Genomic DNA, 13190 nt, shown 5'->3' on the forward strand with positions numbered 1-13190 from the left:
GTTGTTGCAATCCGAGTTCAGTTGGGGTGGTTGCGGGCTGGGCTGGGCGGTGGTGGTGGCTCTGTGTGATTCTTTTCTGTCTCTGCCTCTATCGGAGCTGTCGGGTCCACAGTGTCCACGCTCAGGCGGCTTCTTCGCGGGTTGTAGAGATCCGGTGGGTCTGATGCCGGAGCCTCAGGCAGCTTCTGCGCGGGTGATCTGCAGGCGGCCCCCTGTGCCTCTGGGGTTCCGGCAGCCCCTGCCGGGCCGGCTGGCCGGCGGCTTGGCACACTGCTGTGGGGCCAGTAAAGGTTGGGGGAGGGGTCTTCGTTCTTCTCTGTTCTGAAATTCTTCTTTTCCTCTCTTTCTTTTTTTGTTATTTTCCACCTCCGGTTTTTCTCTTGAGTGTTCGTCTTTTTGTTGTTGTCAGTCTCTTGGGGAGATTAAGCGTTGGAACTCGAACTTTCTTTTTGGTTGGGGAGAGCTGTGGCGTTTCCCTACTGCCCCGTCGCCATCTTGGTCCCCCCTCTCAGTGGCTTTTTCTGTGTATGTGGTATTGAGGAATCGAACCAAGAGCTTCATGCATGCGAGGCAAGCTCTCTACCACTGAACCACATTCCCAGCCCCACAGTCTGTTTTGAATCTGAGTTTGACTATTTCAGATACTCTGCAGGATGAAATTCTGCAGCCTTTCTCTTTTGTGACTATTTTGTTTCACTCAGCAGGGTGTGTGTGTGTGTGTGTGTGTGTGTGTGTGTGTGTGTGTGTGTGTACACACCAGTACTGAGGCTTGAACTCGGAACTTCAAGCTCTCCCTTGGCTTTTGCATTCAAAACTGTTGCTGTACCACTGCAGGCAAACCTCTACTGGCTTTTTGCTGGTTAGAGATGAGAGTCTTAGGGACTTTTCTGTCCAGGCTGCTTAGATCTCAGCCTCCTGAGCAGCTAGGATTACAGTGTCTCCACCAGTGGCCAGCACCTTCCAGGTTATCTTTACTCATTTTTTCTTCCGGTGGTGGACATTTAGTCTATTTCTGCATTGTAAATGCAGAAATATATTTGCTGTATGTGGTGAATAGGTTCTGCAGGGAGTGCGAATGCTAATGTTGCTTCCATATTTGAAGGCTTCGTTTTTCTAATTTTTGTTTTTTTTGGGTTAGCATCTGAAGTCCAGTTGCTGGATCATAGTTTTAGTTCGTAATTCGTATCAGTTGTACAAATGCATGGGTTTCGGGGTGCTGTTCCCACCCGTGCACACCATGTGTAGTCACATCCAGCCTTAGGGTTTGCACCCCGGCCACGCTCTCTCCAGGAATCACTATTCTGTCTTCAGGTTCTGCATTTAGTCCCTAGCACAAGAAATGTCTCTGTTTTCTTGCTTTGTGTCTTTTTATTAAAAGGTTTTCAATTTTTTTTTTCTTTCTCAAAAAGTGCCTTGAGTCATGTCTCTTTCTTCCAAAGGAGGAAAAGTGTTGCAAGTTTAAAATTCTCTCCAGGACCCTGCGTTTAAATATTCTGTTATTTATACAGGGTTCAGAAATGAAGAGGTGTATTGTCTGAATACATATGTGATCTAAAAGGTGGGGACAGGAGCAGAGGGAATTGGGCAGAGGATTGAAGAAATATACTACTAAATATTAATTTTTAACAAATTTGGAATGTCTAGAGATACATTGTTGTTTGTTTTCCCTTTGCAGTGAATGACTTGGGAGGTGATTTCAAGGGAGTTGGTAAAGGCTCCTTGGCTGCAGACAAGGTTGTTGAAGAGATACGAAGGAAGGGTGGAAAGGCCGTGCCCAACTATGGTATGCTATCAGTGCCGTTCTCATCAGTAAGCAGTTACAGATAGGGCTCTTTTCTAAAAGTCTGGTTATTTACGCTAGTTCTCCAGTAGGCAGCGTTTGTTTTTGCTTTTGTTTTGTTTTTGTTGGGCCTGGGCGCTGTCCCTCAGCTCTTCAGCTCAAGGCTAGTGCTCTACCACCTAAGCCACAGTACCACTTCTGTTTTTCTGGTGGTTTATTGGAGGTAAGTCTCATGGACTTTCTTGCCCGGGCTGGCTTTGAACTGTGATCCTCAGATCTCAGCCTCTTGAGTAGCTAGGATGCCCAGCTTGCAGTTGTTTTTTTTTGTTTGTTTGTTTCAACCAAAGACAGGCAGTGAGTACAATTCTTCTTGGACACTGTCAGCCCTTCCTTCACTTTTCCCATTTTTTCCCCGGTGTCCCTGTCCACAGGTTGCATAGTTTATTTTCTACGTCGTGCATACTAAACACCATGACTGCATGTGTACTTCTTCCTGCCTTCGTTTCCTGACCCCCACTTGTCCTTCCTAGCCTGTGCTCGGACCGAGAGCCTAGAACTGATTTGTGAGGAACAGTAACGCACGTGTGACACTGATTTCTTTTCCCTGCAGACTCGGTGGAAGCTGGAGAGAAGATTGTGAAGACGGCCCTGGATGCATTTGGGAGAATAGGTGAGGATGGGTCTCATTGGCTGGCCCATCACCTGCCACCTTCCCAACGCACCAGTTTACATTTGTTTACTAAGCATAGCACTCTTTCTTGATCATCACAGTATGGATTTGTTTTATAGTTTTATTTATCCTACCTTATTTCCATAAAGAACTTGAGGTGACAGTGTTACAGTCAGTTACATGTGTATAACATGCTGAACTTGTTCATTGGCTTTTAAAAATTGTGTTTGCTATGTTTCCTCCCTTATTTTTTATTATTAGAAAGAAAAAAAAACACCTTTTGGTGATGGTCCTGCGGGTTGAACTCGGGCTAGGCACTGTCCCTGAGCTTTTGTATTCAAAGCTAGCATTCTACCACTTGTGCCACAGCACCACTTCCAGCTTTTTGGTAGTTCATTGGAGATGAGTCTCATGGACTTGAACTGAGAGCTGAGGATCTCAGCCTCCCGAGTAGCTAGGATTACAGGATTAAGCCGCTGCTGGTACCATGATATATTCTGTACCTGTTATACTTACTTTTCATGGTGGACAAAAAGCTAGTTTCTGAAGGGAATATGAGTTACAATTAACGTGCTTATGTGACTTGGGTCTTTTTATATTGTAGATGTTGTGGTCAACAATGCAGGGTGAGTATTCTTTTCACTTACAGTGTCCTGCATGCAGCTCTTTGTAAGTGTGTATCTCCCTCCTTACTGTGTATGATGTCGATGTTTTAGGATTCTGAGGGACCGCTCCTTCTCCAGGATCAGTGATGAGGACTGGGGTAAGTTGTCTAATGTCTCTGTGAGCATAGCTATCTGCTCTTCTTTTTAGTATTTAAATTATTTTTGTATTAAAGAAAAACCTGCTTCTTTCTGCTTTGACTGCTAAGATACATGTTGATGAGCTCTGCATTGGAAATGATGTGTACTTGGCCATACCTATTTCTCTAAACATTTAATAAATTTAAAAAATGTTAAATTACTTGGCAGAAATTATGTAAAAGAACTTTTTTTTTTTCGTTTCTTTCAGTTTTTCTGCTTGGGGCTGCCACCATTTTCTAGCAGTATTCTTTGAAGTAGTCGTCAAAATGCTTACCTGGCTGTGTGATTCTTTTTTCAAGAGTAGAATAGGATGTGGAAGAGACCAAGCAACTTACAATTAAAAACAGCAGAGGTCTGGGGCAAAGTAGGGCAAGATCTAACTGTGAACGTGCCGCCTCTGGGAAGGAAACATTTCCATTTCCCTTACCCTGAAGGAAAGCACTGCGTCTGCACAGCTGTGGCTGAGGTGTATTCTTTGGCCGTCTTTGTTGTTACTTTCATTGGCCATCAGAACCCAAACAGACCAGTGGCCGAGACCGTGGCTGGCTGTGCTGCGGGTGGTGCTGAGGCTGTCCCCAGAAGTCGTCCTGTGTGTGAGGAGTTAGCCAACAAGAGCTTTGTGTTTCTTCCTCCCTTTGCTCTACCTGGGTTGGAAAGATGCTGGAAGGATAAGGCTTGCTGACAGGAGCTTGGGTTAGGAGCGGTGGCGTGGCCGTGGCCTGGCCGCAGGGCCCCCTTCTCTGCTCCCCTCCTGTCTCTTCCGCTCCCACTCGTGTCTCGAGTCCCCTTTTACGCATCTTCTGACACAGTTCAGGAGTTGACTGGAAGGCATTGTAAAATATTTGTCTTGGTGATGAGCTGTGTGGTTTACTATTGTGTTTTAATTGTTAGCATTGAGGGCTGGTGTATATATGTAAAGCTCTTGGTTTATATTAACACACTTTTACATAAAGTATGTATATATTGTAATTCAATGTGTGCAGGGTTGATGATAGTCTCACCAAGTATAGGATGGAGTCTTTGAGGTGCGAGTACGGACTACTGACTGTAACGCAGGCAGTTACTCAGGTGTTTGAATGCTGGGTATAATATGAACAATAAATAAAGTGGATAAGTAAAGCATTTGTTACGTTGATTGGAAGATATGCTTTTTTTGGGGGGGGCCTGGGCGCTGTCCCTCAGCTCTTCAGCTCAAGGAGAGCGCTCTACCACCTGGACCACAGCTCTACTCCCAGTTTTCTGGTGGTTCAGTGGAGATCAGAGTCTCATGGACTTTCCTGCCCGGGCTGGCTTTGAACTGTGATCCTCAGATCTCAGCCTCCTGAGTAGCTAGGATGACAGGCGTGAGCCACCGGCGCCCGGCAGATATGCCCAATTTTTGCATATATGTAATAAAATGAATTTCTTGTTTCAGATATGATTCAGAGAGTTCATTTGCGGGGCTCTTTCCAGGTGACCCGGGCAGCGTGGGAACACATGAAGAAGCAGAGCTATGGAAGGTGGGAGGCCAGGCGTTCCGTGTGCTCGCTCTGTGCACAGTGCTAGGCGCGAGTGCTTGGTGTGTTCCGTGTGCTCGCTCTGTGCAGTGCTAGGCGCGAATGCTTGGTGTGTTCTGTGTGCTCTGTGCACAGTGCTAGGCGCGAGTGCTTGGTGTGTTCCGTGTGCTCGCTCTGTGCAGTGCTAGGAGCGAGTGCTTGGTGTGCTCCGTGTGCTCTGTGCACAGTGCTAGGTGCGAGTGCTTGGTGTGTTCCGGGTGCTCTGTGCACAGTGCTAGGAGCGAATGCTTGGTGTGTTCCGTGCTCTGTGCAGTGTGCTAGGAGCGAGTGCTTGGTGTGCTCCGTGTGCTCTGTGCACAGTGCTAGGTGCGAGTGCTTGGTGTGTTCCGGGTGCTCTGTGCACAGTGCTAGGAGCGAATGCTTGGTGTGTTCCGTGTGCTCTGTGCAGTGCTAGGCGCGAGTGCTTGGTGTGGGGAAGCCCCTTAGCTGTGTGTAGGCCTCGCACACCCTTACTCTGCGTGTACGGGTGATGAGCCACGCCCCACCTTGAGTCATATTTTTCACAGACTGAGGCGAGTAATTGCATTCTTAGTCTTTTCTAAGAACGATAAAATAATCTAATAATGATAAAACTATAATGTGTGTGAAATAAGATACATATTATAGAAAGTAATGTGTTTTTAGAGTAGTTTTTGCTTTATGGAAAAATTGGGAGGAGGGGCTGGGAAGGTGGCTCAGCAGAGCGCTTGCCTTGCATGCCTGAGGCCCTGGGTTCGATTCCTCAGCACCACATAAGCAAAAAGAAAAAAGCCGGAAGTGGCGCTGTGGCTCAAGTGGTAGAGCGCTAGCCTTGAGCAGAAGAGCTGAGGGACAGCGCCCAGGCCCAGAGTTCAGGCCCCACGACCGGACGCCCACCCCCCCCCAAAAAAAAATTGGGAGGACAGATTTCATGGAATTCTCTTACCCGCTGTTTTTGTTAAACCACCGTGTGGGTGTTACACATGGTGAAGCAGTGTTGATGGATACTGAGATGTGTGTAAGATGCATTGCTTTAGTGAGATGGTCAGTGTAACCAGAACGGGCAGTAGCAAGGTGAGGAGCACAGGAAGTAGAACAGCTTGATCTGATACTTCGTGCTGAAAGTTTAACTTAGGTGTTGCTTGTTTATGTTCCTTGTCGATACTGAATATGTGACCTTTAAATTGGTTCCGCTCTGGCGGGGATTCTTTTTACATAGAGGTTATTTCAGCCAGCCCTACTGTGGGTGTAGGAGTGCCGAGCGCTAGCACAGGGCCTCCAGTGGCTCTGACCAGTGGACGGAGCGTGGGCTTGTGCTGGTGATGCTCTCAGAGCACACGAAGGGGCTGCTGTGGTGTGTTTCTTTCAGGATCATTATGACTTCGTCAGCTTCAGGAATATATGGCAACTTTGGACAAGCAAATTACAGTGCCGCTAAGCTGGGCATCCTGGGCTTGGCAAATACGCTTGCGATTGAAGGCAAGAAGAGCAACATCCACTGTAACACCATTGCCCCTAACGCCGGGTCCCGCATGACTCAGACGGTCATGCCCGAAGGTAGGGAGCCGGGACTGCGTAGTGCTGCGGCAGTGTGTGCGCAGTGACCTGCAGAAGTACATGGTGGCTCTGTTTTCAGTTGCAGAGCACTGAGTGCAATTCGTGATTCTGTAAAAACCAAAAGCACAATGGAAATGCTGAAAAGCAGTTAGACCACTGTAAACTTTTATTCTTTTTATCTGCATAGATACACACATGGTTTCCTCCCTCCTCCCTCCCTCCTTCCCTCCCTTCTTTCTTATTCTTTTTGCTACCGGCTTTGAATTTAGGGTCTCAAACATGAAGAAGGCAGGCCTCACTTGAGCCATGCCCCAGCCTCAATCCATGTTTTACATAGGATGAGGCAAGGTAATTGCATTCTTAGTCTTTTATAATAATTATAACATAATTGTGCATATAATTATAAACTATGTAATGTGTGTGAAATAAGATACTTGTTAATTATAGAAAGTAATGTTTTTTATAGAGTGGTTTTTGCTTTATGGAAAAATTGGGAGAGTTTTCATGGACTTCTCTTACCCACTGTTTTTGTAAAAAGTGTGTGTGTGTTACAAATGGTGAACTAGTATTGATAGTTACTATTTTTCTTGTTGTTGCTGTTCGTGGGGTCTGAACTCTGGGCCTGGGCATTGTCTCTCAGCTCTTCAGCTCAAGGCGAGTGCTCTACCACATGAGCCACAGCGCCACTTCCGGCTTTTTCTGCTTATGTGGTGCTGAGGAGTCAAACCCAGGGCCTCATGCATGAGGCAAAGTACTGTACCACTGAGCCACCTTCCCAGCCTCTGATAATTACGATTAGCTGAAGTTAGTAGCTTACACTGGGGTTCATTGGTCGTACAGCTGTCAGATCTTTCGTAAATGTTACCCAGCATTACTGCGTCATGCAGAGTACTTCACTGTCCTTTGAAGTGCCTGGACTTTCAGCTGCTTCTGGGGTGGAAGGTCATCCCTGCTTTCATTCAGCAATGATTGTGCTATGGGACAGTTTATTCTCTTGTCTTCTGAGGGACATCTTGGTAGCTTCTGATTTTGGGCAGTTGGGAATTTAGCAGCTATAAATATGTGGGGTGTGTGTGTGTGCACATGCGTGTGTGTGTGCGTGCGCGCGCACGAGCGCATGTGTTTCATTCAAGCTGGCAATCTGCCAATTGAACCACTGCTCTGCTTCTGGCTTGTTGGTGGTTAGCTCAAGATGGGAATATCATGGACTTTCCTGCCTGGGCTGGCTTCTACCCTTGAGCTCAGTTTTCTAAGAAGCTAGGAGTACAGGCGTGAGCCACAGGATGGTTTTTGTGTGGACATAAATTTCAGTTTGTTGGGTACGTGCTGGTTGGTTATGGCAGAATAGTTACTGTTGGGTTACTTTTGGGTTATTTTGGGTTCCCGCCGCCAGAGACTGAGTGGTCTTTGTGCCATGCCTTCAGCGGTGGAAGCCGGTCTTGGAGTTGGGGTTTCTCTGACAGGGCCCTCAGGTAACTGGTGGTGGCAATAACTCAGATGCTGGTCACTCTTTCCAACTTTGTTTGTTGTGTGTTTGTTTTCTTTAGGGCGGTGTCTATTCAAATTTTTTGTCCATTTAAGAATGATACTCTATTTGGACAGGCACCGGGGGCTCAGCCTGTCATCCTAGCCACTCAGGAGGCTGAGATCTGGGGATCGTAGTTCAAAGCCAGCCTGGGTAAGAAAGTCAGTGAGTTCAGCTTTCTGGACCTGTGATGGTTAATTCACCTGTGATGGTTAATCTTGTCTGCTTGGTTGGAGCGGAAGTGCTTGGAGTAATTTGTAAAGCAGCCTTCTGGGCACTTCTGTGAGAAGATTCCAGAGCTTAGATCGTAAGAGCCAGGCTTGTTCCATGTTGTGATCATGGGATAGATGCAGATTCAGGGTGGGTTTAGGGGGCTGGGGGCCTGGGAGGAGGCGGGGCCTGGGGAGGAGGCGGGGCCGGGGTCTGATTGGCTCAGGGCTTGCCTCTGCCCTTCTGGCAGCGGCCTTCCGCAGCTCCCTGTACCTGCTCTCACAGTAACACACCTACCTGAAGACCCTTTGATCGCTGACCCTCGGCACCCACCTCACAGTAGCACACCGACCTGAAGACCCTTTGAGTGCTGACCCTCGGCACCCACCTCACAGTAGCACACCGACCTGAAGACCCTTTGAGTTACTTTCAGACAGTAAATTGCAGAAACTTGTACAGTTACTTATTTTAACCTTTCTTGCCTGTGTTTCAGATCTTGTTGAAGCCCTAAAGCCCGACTATGTGGCACCCCTGGTCCTCTGGCTTTGCCATGAGAGTTGTGACGAAAATGGTGGATTATTTGAGGTATTCTGAAATGCCCTGCTTTGTGTGATTAAGTGTGAAAAACCGATTTTAAATGAGTATTTTCCAAATGCCTGCATTTCTAATACTCTGTCCCTTAGCATAACTTGTTGTATATATATTTTTGCTTTGCTTTTGAGATAGGGTTTCACTGCATAGCCTACCTGGCCTTGAACGCTCCTGACTCAGCCAGGCATGTGCCACGACACTGTCTAGTAGATTCTCTTTTTTTCTTTTGCTATGTGGTGCTGAGGACTCGAACCCAGGGCCTCTGGCATGTAAGGCAAGCGCCCTACCACTGAGCCACCTTCCCAGCCCCTGTCTGGTAGATTCTTAAGTATTAGTTTACTGAATCACCAAGAACCAAGTGTCAAGTGGCAGATATCTGTAACCCCAGCTCTTAGGGGATGAAGGCAGGAGGACCCTAAGTGTGAGGCCCAGCTGTTACATCACAAGACCCTGTCTCCGAGGCTCACTCCTGTAATCCTAGCTATTCAGGAGGCTGAAATCTGAGGCCAACCCAGGCAGGAAAGTCCATGAGACTCTTTAACCAGCAAAGGCTGGAAGTGAGGTGTGGCTCAAAGGATAGAGCGCTACCCATGAGTGAAAAAGCTCAGGGACAGTGCCTGAGCCCTGAGTTCAAGATCCAGTATCAGTACCAAAAAGGATAAAATAAATGAATGAGTAAAAATGAAAGTAGGTAATGATGTGGATTAGTGTTTTTATTTGCGATAACAGCAGCTTTGTAAATTACATTTTTCCTTAGTTGTCCAAACTTATTCTTCCCAAGTAAGAAAAGGTCTGATTTAATATGTTAAAAAAAACCCAGAAAGTCTCATTGATTTAAGAAGCTGCCTGATAAAGCAGAAGCACAGAACTTGAAATTTAGAGTTAACTAGGTTAGACTTTGAATTCTTATTCTGGTAATTATTGACTTGCAGGAGTTTTACATGAGCTAACCTTTCTGAGTTTTAGTTTTCTTGGGGCTTGTGTAAGAGATGTTAATCACGCCAAACCCTGAGCATAGAGCCTGGTACACAGCAGCCTCCCCAGGACAGCTCTGAGCATGGGACACGAGTTCTCAGTGTAGCAAGAATTCAGTCTGGGTGTGGCAGATCAGTAGTTACACTATTTATGTTAGTGTTAACATTACTTTTTTTTTTTTTTTTGTCGGTCATGGGGCCTGAACTCTGGGCCTGGGTGCTGTCCCTCAGCTCTTCAGTTCAAGGCAAGCGCTCTACCACTTGAGCCACAGCACCACTTCTGGCTTTTTCTGCTTATGTGGTGCTGAGGAATCGAACCCAGGGCCTCGTGCATGTGAGACAAGCGCTCTACCACTGAGCTACTTGCCCAACTCCAACACTGAACTTTTGAAAAAATAAACATTAGTTATTTGTTATAAAAACAAGATCCACCCATAGTCACACCATCCAGTGAAATCCACTGTTCACTGTACAAAGTCTTTTTACACTTTTACAGCCAATTTATGTATTTCTGCTTACTTGTGTTTGATCTTTTTGTTGTTGCTTAATGTGTCATACTCCAGACGTTTTCTCCATTTCTGATCCTTTATCATAAGGATAGGCCTGCTACGTGCAGAAGTTCACATAGTACTGTCCCTGTGAAGTATGCGTATTCATATGATACTACTTTGTTGTGTACATGTGGAAGTGTGGATTTAGGGAGGTCAGGCGTCTCCGTGGCATTGCACAGCTGCTCTGCAGAACTTGGCGTAGGTGTCCTTGTTGCTCCTCCCTACTGCATTGTGCTGGTCTGGGTCTCCGCTCTGACGGTGTGGGCATGCAGAGCCGTGGGCCCAGCCCCTGTGCTGCTTCCCACCTGTTGTCTACATTCTCACAGTCCCAGAAGGACGGCTGTGGGGTTTTGAGTTTTAATAATTCTGTTGATGACTTTTTAAAATGATACATTTTCTCTCCTCTTTCCACTAGGTTGGAGCAGGATGGATTGGAAAATGTAAGTCTCCATTGGGGTTTTGTTTTGCCATAGGTTATTCTTCTATCTTTAAACCTGTACCTCCTTATTACTGGATAATAAGGGTCTTGTGGATGCCCAGTCACCAGATGCAGTGTGTGTGCGCATGCACATGTGCGCACGCACACACACACACACGCACACACACTCCTCACCCTTGAACAGTGTTAGAACAGCAGGTTTCTAAAGCACGCCATTTCCTTTTCAGAGCCTATCTTCCTCCTACAGGAAGTTTCTGACCAGTACCTGTTCTTATTCTTAACTGGCCCTCCTAGAGTCTCTCTCCAATGACTCTGGTGTCCCACATGCCTATTTTTGCTGTTTCCCTGGAGAAGTGAGTAAGAGGAAGAGCTGTTTCTGAAAAGAAGCAAGGTCCTACCCTAGACAGCATAGCAGGCAAGGTGTCTACTTTGTAGCTCACGAGTCAGCAGGAGACATTAAGGCTGGGAGCGTGGTGGGGCAGAGAGGCAGGTGACTAGGAGATAGGCCCTCTCTCCAGGAGGTGTGCATTTAGCTCCAACACCATGGTGAGCACCAACAGTTGATAGCTGCTTTGAAGCAGTTAAAAGTTTGTCAGCTTGTTTTCAGTTGGCTGCTGGTTATCAAAGTTAATCACGCAAGCAGTTGTTTAAAAGTTGTTATCAAGCCAGGTGCTGGTGGCTCATGCCTGTCATCCTAGCTACTCAGGAGGCTGAGATCTGAGGATCATGGTTCAAAGCCAGCCCCGGCAGGAAAGTTCTGAGACTCTTATTTCCAATAAACTACTAGAAAACTGGAAGTGGTGCTGTGGCTCAAGCAGTAGAGTGCTTGCCTTGAGCTGAAGAGCTGAGGGACAGCGTCTAAGCCCATAGAAAAAAACCCCAAAAAACAACAAAAAAAAAAACACAAAAAGTTGCTATCACTGGAGGATTCTGTATTTACTGTAGAGCATCAGTATTTTTTTAGGATTAATGACTGTTTCTTCGGTTGTTAAGGGACACGTATTCTTCTAGTGTTTACTCATCTAAGATAGGAATGTAGGGATTGTAATAAAAGCTATATCTGGTCCCATAGTAAGAAAGATGTAGAAGGAGGCATTATTGTCAAACTCCTGTCTGGCCATTAAGTTTAAAATAAGGTTACTAGAGATTACATAAAACAAAAAATTTTCCTAATGAAACTAAGAAGCAGTAGTGATTTTTCTGTGTGACTCTGTAGTATGGCCATCTTCTGAATGGGCAGACCAACGGAAGGGGCAAGGGCATTACCCTGCTACTCAGTGCACTACTGTCTTGTTGACGGAATTGTTCTCAGTTTGCTACTCATTAATCTTTGTCCTAGAAACCTTTACTCAGTGATCTCTGGTCATGAGGGGTCAGCCTCTTGGTGATTATTAAATTAACTCAACCTTTCAGATTCTGCATCATGTTCTTCCTTAGTATCACCTAGCATAGTCAGAAGAGAAGATTTCCCTTTAGCTAGCTTCAAACATTTTTCTTGAAAAAACAAACACTTGGCTGGGTGCCAGTGGCTCACGCCTGTCATCCTAGCTATTCAGGAGGCTGAGATCTGAGGATTACAGTTCAAAGCCAGCCTGGGCAGCAAAGTCTGTGAGATTCTTATCTCCAATTGACCATGATAAATCTGGAAGAGGTGCTGTGGCTCAAAGTTGCAGTGTTAACATTGAACAAAAAGTTTCAGGGACAGTGCCCCGGCCCAGGGATCAAGCCCCACAATGACAGGAAAAACAAAAAGAGTCTTCTAATAGCTTCTGTTTGCTTATTTTAGGAAAAATGTCTTTTAAAGTTTGTGGTAAACCCTTCTAGGTTGGAATCCTTTTCCTCGTGGCTCTTAGGCCTCTGGGTCCTGTGGCCTTCCTTCCCCCTCTTGACCCGCAGCTGTTTTCTGTGATTAGTGCGCTGGGAGCGGACCCTTGGAGCCATTGTAAGGCAGAGGAACCAGCCCATGACCCCCGAGGCCGTGAGGACCCACTGGGAGAAGATCTGCGACTTCCGAGAGGCCAGCAAGCCTCAGAGTGTCCAAGGTGCCAGCTGCAGGCTCCCCCGTCTTAGCTGGGGTGACTTAGAGCCTCCTCATCTGCAGTGTCTTCTGCTCAAGTAAATTTTAGAACTTCCTGTACTCGGCACTGCCAGCTGCAGTTTGTGTTTTGGGCTGTGTGACTTGGGGTGTGGTACTCGGTGTTTGTTCCTTGGGGCTAAATGAACCTGTCCTCCAGCTGATGTAAGGTGAGCTCCTCTGAGGCAGGCTCCCTTCCGAGTATTGTTTGTTTCTTTCCCGGGGATGGAACCCTCTGTCTCTGCGTCCCAGCCTGTGTAGTTCTTGTGTGTTTGGTGTCTGCATGGTGTGGAAAGACATACCTGCAGGAGTAGGTACCAAATACAGTTCATAGTAGATTGTTCTAGTATCGCTTAGTTTGCAAACTGTTTTGAGAAAGACCAGGAGTCAGGGTCATTTTATACAAAGACATCAGTCTTCTTAGTAATTTTACACTTAAAACACTGTAGAGGCCCTGCATTGGTGGCTTACAGAGTAAAGATACAGCTAATATTTGAAGCAT

General features: G+C 46.4%; 1 protein-coding gene across 1 annotated transcript in view; it reads left to right on the forward strand.

Annotated features, from left to right (window-relative positions):
- Hsd17b4 (hydroxysteroid (17-beta) dehydrogenase 4) overlaps window positions 1-13190 on the forward strand; it is a 62977-nt gene that overhangs the window by 17516 nt on the left and 32271 nt on the right. The window contains exons 4-12 of the mRNA XM_013016021.1: window positions 1676-1783; window positions 2391-2450; window positions 3055-3076; window positions 3167-3213; window positions 4668-4752; window positions 6137-6324; window positions 8553-8644; window positions 10591-10615; window positions 12528-12656. Of these exons, the coding sequence (XP_012871475.1) occupies window positions 1676-1783; window positions 2391-2450; window positions 3055-3076; window positions 3167-3213; window positions 4668-4752; window positions 6137-6324; window positions 8553-8644; window positions 10591-10615; window positions 12528-12656 (756 nt within the window). The remainder of the gene's footprint in view (window positions 1-1675; window positions 1784-2390; window positions 2451-3054; window positions 3077-3166; window positions 3214-4667; window positions 4753-6136; window positions 6325-8552; window positions 8645-10590; window positions 10616-12527; window positions 12657-13190) is intronic.

This window comes from Dipodomys ordii, unplaced genomic scaffold (assembly GCF_000151885.1).
Source record: "Dipodomys ordii isolate 6190 unplaced genomic scaffold, Dord_2.0 Scaffold29, whole genome shotgun sequence".
In the NCBI taxonomy this organism is placed as follows: domain Eukaryota; kingdom Metazoa; phylum Chordata; class Mammalia; order Rodentia; family Heteromyidae; genus Dipodomys; species Dipodomys ordii.